At 43.6% G+C, this 18,986-nt stretch overlaps 1 protein-coding gene across 2 annotated transcripts in view; it reads right to left on the bottom strand.

The window, feature by feature from the left end:
- LOC133619216 (uncharacterized) overlaps window positions 1–16,784 on the bottom strand; it is a 19,458-nt gene extending 2,674 nt beyond the window's left edge. Inside the window, exon 1 of one of the 2 annotated variants that reach the window (XM_061980152.2) lies at window positions 16,509–16,784. In XM_061980152.2, the coding sequence (XP_061836136.2) occupies window positions 16,509–16,602 (94 nt within the window). In that variant the 5' untranslated portion in view covers window positions 16,603–16,784. Of the gene's footprint in view, window positions 1–16,504 lie in introns of both variants that reach the window. The other variant, XM_061980153.2, reaches the window with a different exon arrangement.
- Between the last annotated feature and the right edge of the window lie 2,202 nt (window positions 16,785–18,986).

An 18,986-nucleotide genomic window follows, 5' to 3' on the forward strand; every position in this document is an offset into this window, starting at 1 on the left:
GGGTGGACCGCTCGCCTGTGCATCGGCTGGGAACATCTCTACGCTGCTGACCCGTCTCCGCTCGGGATGGTGTCCTGCTGGCCCCACTATGGACTGGACTCTTACTATTATGTTGGATCCACTATGGACTGGACTCTCACAATATTATGTCAGACCCACTCGACATCCATTGCTTTCGGTCTACCATAGAGGGGGGGGGCTACCCACATATGCGGTCCTCTCCAAGGTTTCTCATAGTCATTCACATCGACGTCCCACTGGGGTGAGTTTTCCTTGCCCGTATGTGGGCTTTGTACCGAGGATGTCGTTGTGGCTTGTGCAGCCCTTTGAGACACTTGTGATTTAGGGCTATATAAATAAAGATTGATTGATTGATTGACTCCTCCCTCACTCGTGAACATGACCCCGAAATACTTTAACTCCTCCACTTGGGGCAGGATCTGCTCCCCAACCTGAAGATGGCACTCCACCCTTTTCCAGGTAAGAACCATGGACTGGTAAGTGCTGAATTTCATCCCAGTCGCTTCACAGTCGGCTGCGAAACAATCCGGTGAGTGCAGAATATTCTGGCCAAATGAAGCCAGCAGGACCAAATCATCCGCAAAAAGCAGAGACCTGTCCATGAAAGTTAACAGAATGGGTGACAAAGGGCAGCCCTGGTGCAGTCCAACCCTCACTGGAAACGGGTCCGACTTACTGCCGGCAATGCGGACGAAGCTCTGACACTGATCATACAGGGAGCGGACCGCCAAGACATAGTCTTTCCAACGTGTCCTGGGTCTTCCCCGTGGCCTCCTACCGGTCGGACGTGCCCCAAACACCTCCCTAGGGAGGCGTTCGGGTGGCATACTGACCAGATGCCCGAACCACCTCATCTGGCTCCTCTCCATGTGGAGGAGCAGCGGCTTTACTCTGAGCTCTTCCGGATGACAGAGCTTCTCACCCTATCTCTAAGGGAGAGACCCGCCACCCGGTAGAGAAAACTCATTTCGGCCGCTTGTACTCGTGGTCTTGTCCTTTCGGTCATAACCCAAAGCTCATGACCATAGATGAGGATGGGATTGATTGATTGATTGAGACTTTTTTTAGTAGGTTGCACAGTGAAGTACATATTCCATACAATTGACCACTAAATGGTAACACCCGAATACGTTTTTCAACTTGTTTAAGTCGGGGTGATTCATGATACAGATATATACTATCAGATATATACTATCATCATAATACAGTCATCACACAAGATAATCATCAGGGTGTATACATTGAATTATTTACATTATTTACAATTCGGGGTGTGGAGGGGGCGGGGGGTTAGGTTTGGTTGTTATCATCAGTTATTTAACAATTGAGAACAGAGAAATGGATATTGAAACAGTGTAGGTCTGACTTGGTAGGATATGTACAGCAAGTAGTGGACATAGTGAGAGAGAGAGAGAGATCAGAAGATATAAGAAAAATATCTGCATTGGATTGTTTACATTTGATTATTAACAACAATCCGAGGAGGGTGTTAGTTTAGGGTTGAAGTTGCCTGGAGGTGTACTTTTATTGCGGTTTTGAAGGAGGATAGAGATGCCCTTTCTTTTATACCTGTTGGGAGCGCATTCCACATTGATGTGGCATAGAAAGAGAATGAGTTAAGACCTTTGTTAGATCGGAATCTGGGTTTAACGTGGTTAGTGGAGCTCCCCCTGGTGTTGTGGTTATGGCGGTCATTTACGTTAAGGAAGTAGTTTGACATGTACTTCGGTATCAGGGAGGTGTAGCGGATTTTATAGACCAGGCTCAGTGCAAGTTGTTTTACTCTGTCCTCCACCCTGAGCCAGCCCACTTTGGAGAAGTGGGTAGGAGTGAGGTGTGATCTGGGGTGGAGGTCTAGAAGTAATCTGACTAGCTTGTTCTGGGATGTTTGGAGTCTAGATTTGAGGGTTTTGGAGGTGCTAGGGTACCAGGAGGTGCATGCGTAATCGAAAAAGGGTTGAACAAGAGTTCCCGCCAGAATCTTCATGGTGCTTTTGTTGACCAGAGAGGAGATTCTATAGAGAAATCTTGTTCGTTGGTTGACCTTTTTTATTACCTTGGTTGCCATTTTATCACAGGAAAGATTAGCCTCTAGAATGGAACCTAGGTAGGTGACCTCATCTTTCCTGGTGATAACAATGTCACCCACTTTTATAGTGAAGTCATTGACTTTCTTAAGGTTTATGTGGGACCCGAACAGGATGGATTCTGTTTTACCCAAGTGTATGGATAGCTTGTTGTCAGCGAGCCAGGTGCAAGTTCTACAGAGTCCAGCACTGAGTATTTTCTCCACCTGTGACTTGTCCCTGTCTGATACCAGCAGGGCCGAGTCATCCGCAAACAAGAACAATTCACAGTCGCATGCTGATGACAAGTCGTTTATGTATACTAGGAACAGTAAAGGCCCCAATATACTGCCTTGGGGGACTCCACAGCTCACTGAGAAGGGGGGGAACACGGTGCCGTTCATCTCTACCACCTGTTCCCTCCCCTCCAAGTAAGATTGCATCCAGCTCGATGAGGTTTTGTCAAATCCGATTGTTCTGAGCTTATCCAACAGTATAGCGTGGTCAACGGAGTCAAAGGCCTTCTGAAGGTCCAGCGTGACCATGTCGCAGTATTTGCCCGCGTCCACCTCATGTTTGATGTGGTCGCTCAGATAGAGAAGGCATGTGTCAGTAGAGTGGTTAGTTCTGAAGCCGGATTGGAATTTGTACATGAGAACGTAGATCGACCGGTAAATTGAGAGCTTTGCCTTCCGGCTCAGCTCCTTTTTCACCACAACTGATCGATACAGCATCCGCATTACTGAAGACGCCGGACCGATCCGCCTGTCGACCTCATGATCCACTCTTCCCTCATTCGTGAACAAGACTCCGAGGTACTTGAACTCCTCCACTTCGGGCAGGGTCTCCTCCCCAACTCGGAGATGGCACTCCACCCTTTTCCGGGCGAGAATCATGGACTCGGACTGGGAGGTGCTGATTCCCATCCCAGTCGCTTCACACTCGGCTGCGAACCGATCCAGTGAGAGCTGAAGATCCTGGCCAGGTGAAGCCATCAGGACCACATCATCTGCAAAAAGCAGAGACCTAATCCCGCAGCCACCAAACCGGATCCCCGCAACGCCCTGACTGCACCTAGAAATTCTGTCCATAAAAGTTATGAACAGAATGGGTGACAAAGGGCAGCCTTGGCGGAGTCCAACCCTCACTGGAAACGTGTCCGACTTACTGCCGGCAATGCGGACCAAGCTCTGACACTGATCATACAGGGAGCGGACCGCCACAATCAGACAGTCTGTTACCCCAATTTTTTCGGCACTGAATTTTATACACCAAATTTTAAATCACTAAATTTTATTTCAATGAAATTGTCATCACAATTTGATGCAAACCCCCCCCCCCCCCCCCCCCCCAAAAAAACAGTTAGATAAATACAGTTAAAGGGGAACATTATCACAATTTCAGAATTGTTAAAACCATTAAAAATCAGTTCCCAGTGGCTTATTATATTTTTCCAAGTTTTTTTCAAAATTAAACCCATCACGCAATATCCATAAAAAAAGCTTCAAAGTGCCTGATTTTAACCATCGTTATATACACCCGTCCATTTTCCTGTGACGTCACATAGTGATGCCAACACAAACAAACATGGCGGAAAGAACAGCAAGCTATAGCGACATTAGCTCGGATTCAGACTCGGATTTCAGCGGCTTAAGCGATTCAACAGATTACGCATGTATTGAAACGGATGGCTGTAGTGTGGAGGCAGGTAGCGAAAACGAAATTGAACAAGAAACTGAAGCTATTGAGCCATATCGGTTTGAACCGTATGCAAGCGAAAACGACGAAAACAACACGACAGCCAGCGACACGGGAGAAAGCGAGGACGAATTCGGCGATCGCCTTCTAACCAACGATTGGTATGTGTTTGTTTGGCATTAAAGGAAACTAACAACTATGAACTAGGTTTACAGCATATGAAATACATTTGGCAACAACATGCACTTTGAGAGTGCAGACAGCCTAATTTTTATCAATTAATATATTCTGTAGACATACCCTCATGTCAGCAGGCCAGGGAAGCTAGGGTCGATATTCTTCTCTTGCTCATCTTCGGGACGGTGTGAGCCAAGACATCCAGGGGGTTTAGCTCGCTCGTCTGCGGGAACAAACTGCCGCCATTGCTTGCCGTGCTACCGAGGTCCTTTGTCCCTGAATTGCTCACACACTCCGGCAGATTCAATGGGGGTCTGGCGGCAGATTTCTTTGACTTTATGGTTGGAAATGCATCTGCTTTGAGTGTCGCAGGATATCCACACATTCTTGCCATCTCTGTCGTAGCATAGCTTTCGTCGGTAAAGTGTGCGGAACAAACGTCCAATTTCTTGCCACTTTGGCATCTTTGGGCCACTGGTGCAACTTGAATCCGTCCCTGTTCGTGTTGTTACACCCTCCGACAACACACCGACGAGGCATGATGTCTCCAAGGTACGGAAAACAGTCGAAAAAACGGAAAATAACAGAGCTGATTTGACTCGGTGTTTGAGAAAATGGCGGATTGCTTCCCGATGCGACGTCACATTGTGACGTCATCGCTCCGAGAGCGAATATTAGAAAGGCGTTTATTTCGCCAAAATTCACCCATTTAGAGTTTGGAAATCGGTTAAAAAAATATATGGTCTTTTTTCTGCAACATCAAGGTATATATTGACGCTTACATAGGTCTGGTGATAATGTTCCCCTTTAAAAAAAAAAAAGCTTTCGTAATGAAGGCAAAAATGAACCCCCATACACAACAACAAACATGCAGTCGACGTGTAGTTAAATCATGAAATGCAAACTTACCCAAGCAAAAACGATGCATATTTATCTGAGAGAGTCTTGATACCAATATCCTTGACCCAGCCACACACAAATAAGTTGTAGACCTCCATGCTTTTCCAAGTTTTTCCTCTGTTTTGTCGTTTAGAATGGCGCCTGGGGCAGAATTGTTTGATATGTCTGGGAACGCAACCGACGTAATCTAAACGTAACTGACAAATCTTTTTTAGATAAAGTATAGGAATGTATTTCTCTACATAGTTTCATTTTTTTTCTCGTATCGGCTTTTTGCAGGAAGATTTAGGCCTCTTGTGTACTCTGATAGTCCGCACGCTGCTTGCTGTACAACAGCCCTCTTAGCTTTGTTGACCACCGTCGGTTTTCACTTCCGGTGTTGTGCCAAAATGTGAATGCCTGCCAAAAATGGATTTCCTGTTGCAGGAGCACGTAGCGCTCGCTAAACCTGCATTTTTTTGGCTTGGTGTGTCCACAGCGGATTACTAGGTGTAAGACATACACTTTATCTTCCTGGTTATTTTATCGTTACGTGTTTGACATTATTTAAGACTTTATCGTGTCCGGAAAATGACAGTTTGCCTTTTTTGTGGTATTAATGAGATTGAGAGGAGTACTGTTAGTCCCATGTTGATGTGATAAAACCTCTTTCTTGTTTGGAAGATACACACAATTGTAACTGTTATTTTTTCCTGCACATAATAAATGTGCAGGAAGCAATTAGAGATGCTACCTCAGTAGAAGCATTTAAGTCCCATCTTAAAACTCATTTGTATACTCTAGCCTTTAAATAGACCCTCCTTTTAGACCAGTTGATCTGCCGTTTCTTTTCTTTTGGAGGAAGTGCTGGCTGTCCAGAGTCGGGACCCGGGGTGGACCGCTCACCTGTGCATCGGTTGGGAACATCTCTGCGCTGCTGACCTGTCTCCGCTCGGGATGGTGTCCTGCTGGCCCCACTATGGACTGGACTCTTACTATTATGTTGGATCCACTATGGACTGGACTCTCACAATATTATGTCAGACCCACTCGACATCCATTGCATTCGGTCTCCCCTAGAGGGGGGGGGGTTACCCACATATGCGGTCCTCTCCAAGGTTTCTCATAGTCATTCACATCGACGTCCCACTGGGGTGAGTTTTTCCTTGCCCTTATGTGGGCTTTGTACCGAGGATGTCGTTGTGGCTTGTGCAGCCCTTTGAGACACTTGTGATTTAGGGCTATATAAATAAACATTGATTGATTGATTGATATGTATTAGAGATGCGCGGTTTGTGGGCACAACCGCGGAGTCCGCGGTTTATCCGCGGATCGGGCGGATGAAATAAAAAAAAATTAGATTTTATCCGCGGGTCGGGTCGGGTCGGGTGGTTGAAATAAAAAAAAATTAGATTTTAAATAGATTCAGGCGGGTGGCAGTTAAACCAATTCGGAAATATATGTTAAATGTTGTTACCCACATACGAAAAACGAGCAGGCACCTGCAGCATATGCCACAACAGAAGAAGAAAAAAAAAAGAGATGGACACTTTTACGGAGCGGAGAAGGGACGCCTCGCCGGGATCCGGGACCGAGGCCCCTTCCCCCGAGAGGGCCCCACCGGGAGCCGTAGCTGAGGCGATCCGCGAGAAGGGCCCGACGCACGTCCAGGGTCACCACCGCGCCCACCGCACCGACACCCCGCCTCGTCCGCCTTCGCCGCGGCCGGCGTCACGCGCAGCAGGTAAGCAGCTTACCTGCCCGCCACCCCCGTGGCCGGGGTATCGTAACAGGGGTCACTCCGTGCGCTCCGCCCGCGCAGCTTACCTGCCCGCCACCCCCATTGCCGGGGGCGCGTAACAGGGGTCACTCCGCGCGCAGTGCGCTCACGAAAGGGGTGGGGCTCACCCTGGTTGATATAGACAGCAGCTGGACGGTGGCCATGGAAGTCGGAACCCGCTAAGGAGTGTGTAACAACCCACCTGCCGAATCAACTAGCCCTGAAAATGGATGGCGCTGGAGCGTCGGGCTCATACGCGGCCGTCGCCGGCAGCGAGACGCGCTTGGAGGTGCGCTCAGCGCGGCTCCCATACGATTGCGCACTGGTGTGCGTTTGGGTCGTGACAGCGTGGCACGCGAATGTCTGCACTGCATTGGATCAGTCTCCTTTCTTTAACAGGCAAAAGCTTTCTAACCTCACTAATGCCTTGCATCGTCTATATTAGATATATAACAACGGGCGGGTGCGGGCGGATGCGGTTCTGATCAAATGTTACATCGGGTGGATGGCGGATGGTTGACGACTTTCTGATGCGGTTGCGGATGAAATAATTGCCTATCCGCGCATCTCTAATATGTATAAAGTGTTTGGACGTATTCATTTATGTAAAATTGTCATTAAATGTAATATTGCCTGACAAAAAGTGATTAAACGTAATATTTTGATATTTACACATCGCATATTTACACACGCATATTTTACTAGAATACCCTTAGTTATGAGTATTACATATATCAAAATAAAGTACCTACCGTACTGTTTACTTGTTGAAATACCCTTTACAAAGCTAAAATATACCCAAACGACCAATTTGCTGCTGCCAAAAATTGATTTCAAGTTCTTTAGTTATTTAGAATTTTGCTACAGTAAAAACCCTTTAAACAAAGTGTTTGCTAGTGATATTCTTGCTATCATTTACATTTTCAGAATGTATATGTGGGGGGGAGGATGTGATCAGTGCGGTGCAGGAGCAAAGGTCACCGCCTCTGTCAATAGTGTTGAGGGCGGAGCACCATCGACTAGGGGCGGGGCATGTGCGGGACGGCGAGACACAGGTGATTAGATTTCGCAGGTGGTACGTGTTAATCTAATCAGCTGTTGTCTTTAACAGTGAGTGGCCAGCGGAGGAGAGTGTGGGAGGAACTGGAGAGACAGACATCTGAAAAGATTGTACTGAAAGATCGTTCTTGGCATCGCATGTTAATTAAAACTCCGTTAAACGGCACGCCTGATTCCTGTGACGTGGTATCAGGGGAACGGGTAGGGAACGACCTTGACCGTATAATATTGTTTTTTTAGAGAAATGCTATGACATTTTATTAATTATTATTATTATTATTAATATTATCTGGAATACATTTTTGGCAGCATATATATTTTAGCTTTGTAAAGGGTATTTCAACAAGTAAACAGTACAGTAGGTACTTTATTTTGATATATGTAATGCCCACAATGGTATTCTAGTAAAATCTGCAGAGATAAGATGTGTCAGTATTAAAATATTACTTTGAATCAATCTTTGGCAGCAGCAAAGTGGTCGTTTGGGTATATTTTATCTTTCTAAAGGGTATTTCAACAAGTAAACAGTACAGTAGATACTTGATTTTGATATATGTAATGCTCATAAGGGTATTCTATTACAATATGTGTGTGTTAATATGCGATGTGTACATATCAAAATATTACGTTGAATCACTTTTTGTCAGGCAATATTACATTTAATGACAATTTTACATTAATTAATACAGCCAAACACTTTATGCATATTTATTATGTGCAGGAAGAAATAACAAGAAATAACAATTGTATGTATCTTCCAAACAAGAAAGAGGTTTTATCACATCAACATGGGACTGACAACAGTCCTTTAAAGGGGAACATTATCACAATTTCAGAAGGGTTAAAACCATTAAAAATCAGTTCCCAGTGGCTTATTTCGAATTTTTTTCAAAATTTTACCCATCACGCAATATCCCTAAAAAAAGCTTCAAAGTGCCTGATTTTAACCATCGTTATATACACCCGTCCATTTTCCTGTGACGTCACATAGTGAAGCCAACACAAACAAACATGGCGCATAGAACAGCAAGGTATAGCGACATTAGCTCGGATTCAGACTCGGATTTCAGCGGCTTAAGCGATTCAACAGATTACGCATGTATTGAAACGGATGGTTGTAGTGTGGAGGCAGGTAGCGAAAAAGAAATTGAAGAAGAAACTGAAGCTATTGAGTCATATCGGTTTGAACCGTATGCAAGCGAAACCGACGAAAACGACACGACAGCCAGCGACACGGGAGAAAGCGAGGACGAATTCGGCGATCGCCTTCTAACCAACGATTGGTATGTGTTTGTTTGGCATTAAAGGAAACTAACAACTATGAACTAGGTTTACAGCATATGAAATACATTTGGCAACAACATGCACTTTGAGAGTGCAGACAGCCCAATTTTCATCAATTAATATATTCTGTAGACATACCCTCATCCGTTATCTTTTCCTGAAAGCTGATCTGTCCAGTTTTGGAGTTGATGTCAGCAGGCCAGGGAAGCTAGGGTCGATATTCTTCTCTTGATCATATTCGGTGGCATAAGGGACGGTGTGAGCCAAGACATCCAGGGGGTTTAGCTCGCTCGTCTGCGGGAACAAACTGCCGCCATTGCTTGCCGTGCTACCGAGGTCCTTTGTCCCTGAATTGCTCACACACTCCGGCAGATTCAATGGGGGTCTGGCGGCAGATTTCTTTGACTTTATCGTTGGAAATGCATCTGCTTTGAGTGTCGCAGGATATCCACACATTCTTGCCATCTCTGTCGTAGCATAGCTTTCGTCGGTAAAGCGTGCGGAACAAACGTCCAATTTCTTGCCACTTTGGCATCTTTGGGCCACTGGTGCAACTTGAATCCGTCCCTGTTCGTGTTGTTACACCCTCCGACAACACACCGACGAGGCATGATGTCTCCAAGGTACGGAAAACAGTCGAAAAAACGGAAAATAACAGAGCTGATTTGACTCGGTGTTTGTAATGTGTTTGAGAAAATTGCTTCCCGATGTGACGTCACGTTGTGACGTCATCGCTCCGAGAGCGAATAATAGAAAGGCGTTTAATTCGCCAAAATTCACCCATTTAGAGTTCGGAAATCGGTTAAAAAAATATATGGTCTTTTTTCTGCAACATCAAGGTATATATTGACGCTTACATAGGTCTGGTGATAATGTTCCCCTTTAAGTTTAAATCTCATCAATACCACAAAAAAGGCAAACTGTCATTTTCCGGACATAATAAAGTCTTAAATAATGTCAAACACGTAACGATACAATAACCAGGAAGACAAAGTGTTTGTCTTACACCTAGTAATCTCCTGTGGACACACCAAGCCAAGAAATGCAGGTGCGTAGCGCGCTCCCGCGACTGGAAATCAATTTTTGGCAGGCACTCACATTTTGACACAACACCGGTAAGAAGTCACGTGTCGGAATACAAATTATAGGATTTTCTAAGCACAGTGAGGGTGAACTTCCGCTGTGGCTGCAGAGAAGAATATCCAATATCCAATGTTCAACGTGAAACTAACTTCACTAATGTCTTTCAAGTCATTATTTTCTTTACACAAACGGTGGTTTTTGCGCTTTCAGTTTCTTCATTTGACTTTTGCATTCTTTCATCGCCTCTGATTTGAACTCCACTGCACGCCATAAGTTGATTGGCAACACTAAAATGGTCCCTAGTGTGTGAATGTTGTCTGTCTATCTGTGTTGGCCCTGCGATGAGGTGGCGACTTGTCCAGGGTGTACCCCGCCTTCCGCCCGATTGTAGCTGAGATAGGCTCCAGCGCCCCCCCGCGACCCCAAAAGGGAATAAGCGGTAGAAAATGGATGGATGGATGGATGCCTTCTACAAGGCAGTGGAAAAGGGAAAGGGTGGAGTGCCATCTCCCGGTTGGGGAGGAGATCTTGCCCCAAGTGGAGGGGTTCAAGTACCTCGGAGTCTTGTTCACGAGTGGGGGAAGAGTGGATGGTGAGATCGACAGGCGGATCGGTGGGGCGTCTTCAGTAATGTGGACGCTGTATCGATCCGTTGTGGTGAAGAAGGAGCTGAGCCGGAAGGCAAAGCTCTCAATTTACCGGTCGATCTACGTTCCCATCCTCACCTATGGTCATGAGCAGGGGTCCCCAAACTATGGACCGCGGGCCGGATCCGGCCCCACCCCAGCATCCAAAATCTGGCCCACGGGAAGTCCCAAGTAAAGTAAAAAAAATTTTTTTTTAATTTTTCTTAATTTTAATTTAAAATTATTTTTTTCATCTTTCCTTTCTAATCCATTTTCTACCGCTTGTTACTCTCGGTGTCTCCTTGCCGCTCAGGCCAAACATACTGTCAAAAAATGAATTTTCCCATCGATAACGTGACAATGTTAAATGTTGATGAACATAATAAATAATGATAAATGGGTTATACTTGTATAGCGCTTTTCTACCTTCAAGGTACTCAAAGCGCTTTGACAGTATTTCCACATTCACCCATTCACACACACATTCACACACTGATGGCGGGAGCTGCCATGCAAGGCGCTAACCAGCAGCCATCAGGAGCAAGGGGTGAAGTGTCTTACCCAAGGACACAACGGACGTGACTAGGATGGTAGAAGGTGGGGATTGAACCCCAGTAACCAGCAACCCTCCGATTGCTGGCACGGCCACTCTACCAACTTCGCCACGCCGTCCCCATCAATGTTAATTGATGTTAAATGACAAAACGGATTATAAAGACAATGCATATATGTATATATCCATCCATCCATCTATCCATCCTATATATATATATATATATATATATATATATATATATATATATATATATATATATATATATATATATATATATATATATATATATATTATCCATCCATCCATCCATACACATTATATATATATATATATATATATATATATATCAATCAATCAATCAATGTTTATTTATATAGCCCTAAATCACAAGTGTCTCAAAGGGCTGCACAAGCCACAACGACATCCTCGGTATAGCCCACATAAGGGCAAGGAAAAACTCACCCCAGTGGGACGTCGATGTGAATGACTATGAGAAACCTTGGAGAGGACCGCATATGTGGGTAACCCCCCCCCTCTAGGGAGACCGAATGCAATGGATGTCGAGTGGGTCTAACATAATATTGTGAGAGTCCAGTCCATAGTGGATCCAGCATAACAGTAAGAGTCCAGTCCACAGTGGGGTCAGCAGGAAACCATCCCGAGCGGAGACGGGTCAGCAGCGCAGAGATGTTCCCAACCAATATACAGGCGAGCGGTCCACCCCGGGTCCCGACCCCGGACAGCCAGCACCCCATCCATGGCCACCGGATCTGTGTGTCCTCCCCTCCACAAGGGATAGGGGGCAGCAGAGGAGAAAAGAAAAGAAACGGCAGATCAACTGGTCTAAAAAAAAGGGGGGCTATTCAAAGGCTAGAGTATACAAATGAGTTTTAAGATGGGACTTAAATGTTTCTACTGAGGTAGCATCTCTAATTGTTACCGGGAGGGCATTCCATAGTGCTGGAGCCCGAATAGAAAACGCTCTACAGCCCGCAGACTTTTTTTGGGCTCTGGGAATCACTAATAAGCCGGAGTTCTTTGAACGCAGATTTCTTGCCGGGACATATGGTACAATACAATCGGTAAGATAGGCTGGAGCTAGACCGTGTAGTATTTTATACGTAAGTAGTAAAACCTTAAAGTCGCATCTTAAGTGCACAGGAAGCCAGTGCAGGTGAGCCAGTATAGGCGTAATATGATCAAACTTTCTTGTTCTTGTCAAAAGTCTAGCAGCCGCATTTTGTACCAACTGTAATTTTTTAATGCTAGACATAGGGAGACCCGAAAATAATACGTTACAGTAATCGAGACGAGACGTAACGAACGCATGAATAATGATCTCAGCGTCGCTAGTGGACAAAATGGAACGAATTTTAGCGATATTACGGAGATGAAAGAAGGCCGTTTTAGTAACACTCTTAATGTGTGACTCAAAGGAGAGAGTTGGGTCGAAGATAATACCCAGATTCTTTACTGAGTCGCTTTGTGTAATTGTTTGGTTGTCAAATGTTAAGGTGGTATTATCAAATAAATGTCGGTGTTTAGCAGGACCGATAATCAGCATTTCCGTTTTCTTAGTGTTGAGTTGCAAGAAGTTAGCAGACATCCATTGTTTAATTTCATTAAGACACGCCTCCAGCTGACTACAATCCGGCGTGTTGGTCAGCTTTAGGGGCATGTAGAGTTGGGTGTCATCAGCATAGCAATGAAAGCTAACACCGTATTTGCGTATGATGTCGCCTAGCGGCAGCATGTAAATACTAAAGAGTGCAGGGCCAAGAACCGAACCTTGGGGGACTCCGCACGTTACCTTAACATAGTCCGAGGTCACATTGTTATGGGAGACGCATTGCATCCTGTCAGTAAGATAGGAGTTAAACCACGACAAGGCTAAGTCTGACATACCAATACGTGTTTTGATACGCTCTAATAAAATATTATGATCGACGGTATCGAAAGCAGCGCTAAGATCAAGAAGCAGCAACATAGATGACGCATCAGAATCCATCGTTAGCAGTAGATCATTAGTCATTTTTGCGAGGGCTGTCTCCGTAGAGTGATTTGCCCTGAAACCGGATTGAAAAGGTTCACAGAGATTGTTAGACACCAAGTGTTCATTTAGCTGCTGTGCGACAATTTTTTCGAGGATTTTCGAGATAAACGGAAGGTGGGATATATATATATATATATATATATATATATCTATCAGTGACGTGCGGGGCCTCACCTGCCATCATGGCAAGAAAAAAAATGTAAAAAGAAAAAAAAAAAATTAAATTGTTATATGTATCCAGTGATTATACTATAGAGTTATTTTCCATTTAACTTCACCAGTTTTAGATTATTTTTATTCAAAATCGCTGAATTTTCACATTTGCCGTTCAAATACTGAGAAGAGACGGTGCGGTGAACAGCAGCCAGTTGAGGCACGTCACTCAGTGCCTCAACATGGATTCCGGACTCGGCTAACTGCTGGCCTGCTGTGCAGTGAGACTGTATTGCTATATGAATTATATTATACATTTCCATAGTTTAGTTAGCTGAGGTATATAATGTACAGTGTATTTTGTCAACAACTGTATGTGTGTAAAGTATTTCTTGTGCTGAGCGATCATAAAACTGCTGCGAAGACGCACTGGCTGAGGCTCGCGTAATCCCGCCTCCTGGTGCCCGTTAAGGCACCTCCACCGCAGACTGCACCCCCCGATGGGAGCGCCACACCAACCAAAGCCCACACCCAAACCCTCCACGTGCAAGACCGAATCCACCCAAAAAAAGTCACTTAACAAGAAGCCAAAAAGTGCAAAAACAACATTGCTCGCGCCGGAGGAGCCGTGAACGACTGCAGGGACACAACATTAGGTACACCTGCAGACTGCAGCACGGATTTCATATTTCATTCATTCACAACTCCTCCAACACGAACACCACTGTTCCCGCACTTATAAGTAAAGGTAAGACCATAATAACGTTTTTTTTTTAAATTAAATGTGCTTTTTTGTGTGCTACAGTTTGTATGTGTAAAGTTAAAGTTAAGTTAAAGTACCAATGATTGTCACACACACACTAGGTGTGGTGAAATTTGTCCTCTGCATTTGACCCATCCCCTTGATCACCCCCTGGGAGGTGAGGGGAGCAGTGGGCAGCAGCGGCGCCCCGCCCGGGAATAATTGTTGGTGATTTAACCCTCAATTCCAACCCTTGATGCTGAGTGCCAAGCAGGGAAGAATGCTGGTATGAGCTTTTAAACATAACCCGTTAACTGCTGCCAATCAAATGGTGAATAAGATACTCTTTAGGGTTCATATGTTTGTAAATCTGACTGTGATGAAGTCAGTGCCTCACCAGCCATCAACCTCACCGCACGTCACTGATATATATGTATATACAGAGGTGGGTAGTAACGCGCTACATTTACTCCGTTACATCTACTTGAGTAACTTTTGGGATAAATTGTACTTCTAAGAGTAGTTTTAATGCAACATACTTTTACTTTTACTTGAGTATATTTATAGAGAAGAAACGCTACTTTTACTCCGCTACTTTTATCTACATTCAGCTCGCTACTAATTTTTATCGATCTGTTAATGCACGCTTTGTTTGTTTTGGTCTGTCAGACAGACCTTCATAGTGCCTGCGTTTCAACAAATACAGTCACTGGTGACGTTCACTCCGTTCCACCAATCAGATGCAGTCACTGGTGACGTTGGACCAATCAAACAGAGCCATGACCTGACTTAAACAAGTTGAAAAACTTATTGGGGTGTTACCATTTAGTGGTCAATTGTACGGAATATGTACTGTACTGTGCAATCTACTAATACAAGTTCCAATCAATCAATCAAAAGTGTGAAGGAAAAAAGACAATTTTTTATTTCGACCGTACATCCCGTCAAAAGCCTAAAGACTGACTGCACAGTTCCTGTCTTCACAATAAAAGTGCCGCTCCATCGCGCCTGCGCTTTCAAAATAAGAGTCTCCGAAAGCCTGCGCAAACAAGCTAGCAAGCTACGGAGTTTGCCGCCAATGTATTTCTTGTAAAGTGTATAAAAACGAATATGGAAGCTGGACATATAAGATGCCAAAAACCAACCACTTTCATGTGGTATTAGACAGAAAGGAGGAACTTTTTTTCTCCTCCATTTGAAAACGTGGACGCTTGTCATCACCACTGTCTGATTACAATCAATGCAAGTCATCAGAATCAGGTAATACACCAACTTATATTCTTGTCTTCATGAAAGAAAGGAATCTATATGTGTTAAACATGCATGTATATTAATTAAAACACTATTAACATGTAAACAAAAACGGCAAAAGAAAACAAAATATATAAATTATATACTGTATATATCAATGTATGTATATATATATATATATATATATATATGTATATATGTGTGTGTGTGTGTGTGTGTATATATATATATATATATATATATATATATATATATATATGATATGTGTGTGTATGTTACTCATCAGTTACTCAGTACTTGAGTAGTTTTTTCACAACATACTTTTTACTTTTACTCAAGTAAATATTTGGGTGACTACTCCTTACTTTTACTTGAGTAATACATCTCTAAAGTAACAGTACTCTTACTTGAGTACAATTTCTGGCTACTCTACCCGCCTCTGCTGATATATATGTATATATATATTCAGCCCGGCCCCCCAATGCGGCCCCCGAGTCAAAAAGTTTGGGGACCCCTGGTCATGAGCTTTGGGTCATGACCGAAAGGACAAGATCACGGGTACAAGCGGCCGAAAGGAGTTTCCTCCGCCGGGTGGCGGGGCTCTCCCTTAGAGATAGGGTGAGAAGCTCTGTCATTCGGGAGGAGCTCAGAGTAAAGCCGCTGCTCCTCCACATGGAGAGGAGCCAGATGAGGTGGTTCGGGCATCTGGTCAGGATTCCACCCGAACGCCTCCCTAGGGAGGTGTTTCGGGCACGTCTGACCGGCAGGAGGTCACGGGGAAGACCCTGGACACGTTGGGAAGACTATGTCTCCCAGCTGGCCTGGGAAGGCCTCAGGATCCCCCGGGAGGAGCTGGACAAAGTGGCTGGGGAAAGGGAAGTCTGGGCTTCCCTGCTTAGGCTGTTGCCCCCGCGACCTGACCTCGGATAAGCGGAAGAAGATGGATGGATGGATGGATGGATGCCTTCTTCAAGCTAACAATCATGGCGGCTCTTTGTTTACATTGAAGTGGGCTAATTTCTCATCACTCGTTTAACGGCTTATGATAACTTTCATGTTACAAAACTTGGACTCACGCACCTTCATCTTCAGTTTTCATCTTTTTCTCCGTTGGGGAATTGCTGGAAGTTGGTGGCACTGACGTCGCCATCTTAGCATAGCAGTAGTCGTCCATCTTCTATCAAGTCTTCAATCTTCACTTCCGCTAACGCGCCGTCGCTCCAAACTCAACTTCCGGTAGGCGGGCTCAAGAAGAAACTCAGTCTTTGACCATCTATAAAGTTCGTAGATCGTAAAATGTAATCTTCTTTAGGAAGCCACTGCCGTTCATTCCGCCATTTTGTTGCCGTCAAAGTCTTTGAGCTCCTAGATCCGTTTGCCCATGCGCCAAAAGTCAGCACCTTCCGTTTCTTACATTACGTCAGATTTTTCAAAATAAAGTCTGTTTAATATTTCTTCTTTCAACAACCGGGTAGCGAAAGCATCTACTGATAACCTATAGTAGTTTAAAACGCCAAATGATGTAAAAAAAAAAAAAAAAAACATTTTAAATAAAAACTGTAAACAACTTTGATCCCTCAACATTGTCAAAACATAGTTTTTTTCTGTTCAAATAATAAATAATAAATTGTTAAAAAAAAAAACATGGTTGTTACAAACTTTCTTCAACTAAACTTGTGTGGAGGTCATCAAACACATTAAATAGGAATTAAATAGGAATAGGTCACAAATATTTCTATGAAAATGCTTTAATAATGTTGTCGATCACATGAATCATCAAATTACATGTAGATTATTATTTAATAGAATGTGGAGGAAATATGACAATAAGATCATTACTGATTTATTTATTGTGTGTACAATGCAAATCCTATTATTATTTGTTGTGTAGCCAGTAGCTTGGTTATTCCAGCAGGGGTCACTGTAGTTTGTGTACTCTGATTTCTGATGTGCTGGTCCTTTTTTTCCCACTTTGTGTTGAATACTTCCTGTTTCCACTGCTGTCTTGCCTTCAGTTGTGCTTGAAAGTCAGTCTTTTGCAAGTCTTTATTGCAAAGTCTCAAGCCAAGTCATAATTAAGGACATGCCAGTTCATCAAGTTTCAAATGTCACATTTTACAAATAACACAATCTAAGTTGGTTTTGTTTGTCTTTACAATGTTAGTAGTGTGGTAGTATTTGAACAAATCTCACTTGTATAGTTTAAGCTTTTAAAGTAGAAGTCCTTGTGAAGACACAGATGTGAGAGTCACTCCACACAGGACTGTCCTCACTGACGGTTTCACATACATTACATCAGTGTTTTTCAACCACTGTGCCGCGGCACACTAGCATGAGATACAGTCTGGTGTGCCGTGGGAGATTATCTAATTTCACCTATTTGGGTTAAAAATATTTTTTGCAAACCAGTAATTATAATCTGCAAATGATGTGTTGTTGTTGATTGTCGGTGCTGTCTAGAGCTCGGCAGAGTAACCGTGTAATACTCTTCCATATCAGTAGGTGGCAGCCGGTAGCTAATTGCTTTGTAGATGTCGGGAACAGCGGAAGGCAGTGTGAAGGTAAAAAGGTGTCTAATGCTTAAACCAAAAATAAACAAAAGGTGAGTGCCCCTAAGAAAAGGCATTGAAGCTTAGGGAAGGCTATATGAAGAACAAAACTAAAACTGAACTGGCTACAAAGTAAACAAAAACAGATTGCTGGACGACAGCAAAGACTTATTGCGGAGCAAAGACGGCCGTCCACAAAGTACATCCGATCATGACATGACGATCAACAATGTCCCCACAAAGAACGATAAAAACAACTGAAATATTCTTGATCGCTAAAACAAAGTAGATGCGGGAAATATTGGGAAAATACAAAAAAAAAAAAAAAGCCACCAAAATAACATAATACAAGTACAAGTACAACGAAAACATAGTTTCATTGTACTTGTTGTAATGACAAAAGAGACCTATCCTATCCTAAAGACCTATCCTAACTAAAACACTACACAGGAAAACAGCAAAAAAGTCCAAATAAGTCAGGGTGTGATGTGACAGGTGGTGACAGTACACCTACTTTGAGACAAGAGCTATAGTGCTTGGTTATGGTTTAAATTCATACCCAACGATTGCGACAACGACTTTTTACTGTCAACTGAGTTTCGTTTTTTACTGATTTCTGCTGGTGGTGTGCCTCCGGATTTTTTCAACGCAAAAAATATGCCTTGGCTCAAAAAAGGTTGAAAAACACTGCATTACATTATGGGCCGGGTTATTTGTTAAGAATTATTAAGTAAGTAAGACGAAGTAAGTATTATTATTATCCCCATATCTGCGGTCCCCTCCAAGCTTTCTCATTGTCACCCCATTGGGTTGAGTTTTGTCTTGCCTTGATGTGGGATCTGAGCCGAGGATGTCGGTGTGGCTTGTGCAGCCCTTTGAGACACTCATGATTTTGGGCTATATAGGTAAACATTGGTTGATTGATTGATTGATACATATATACACATATAAATATATATGTGTACATGTATATATATATGCATGTAAATACATATGTATATATACATAC

Source organism: Nerophis lumbriciformis, linkage group LG20, assembly GCF_033978685.3.
Source record: "Nerophis lumbriciformis linkage group LG20, RoL_Nlum_v2.1, whole genome shotgun sequence".
In the NCBI taxonomy this organism is placed as follows: domain Eukaryota; kingdom Metazoa; phylum Chordata; class Actinopteri; order Syngnathiformes; family Syngnathidae; genus Nerophis; species Nerophis lumbriciformis.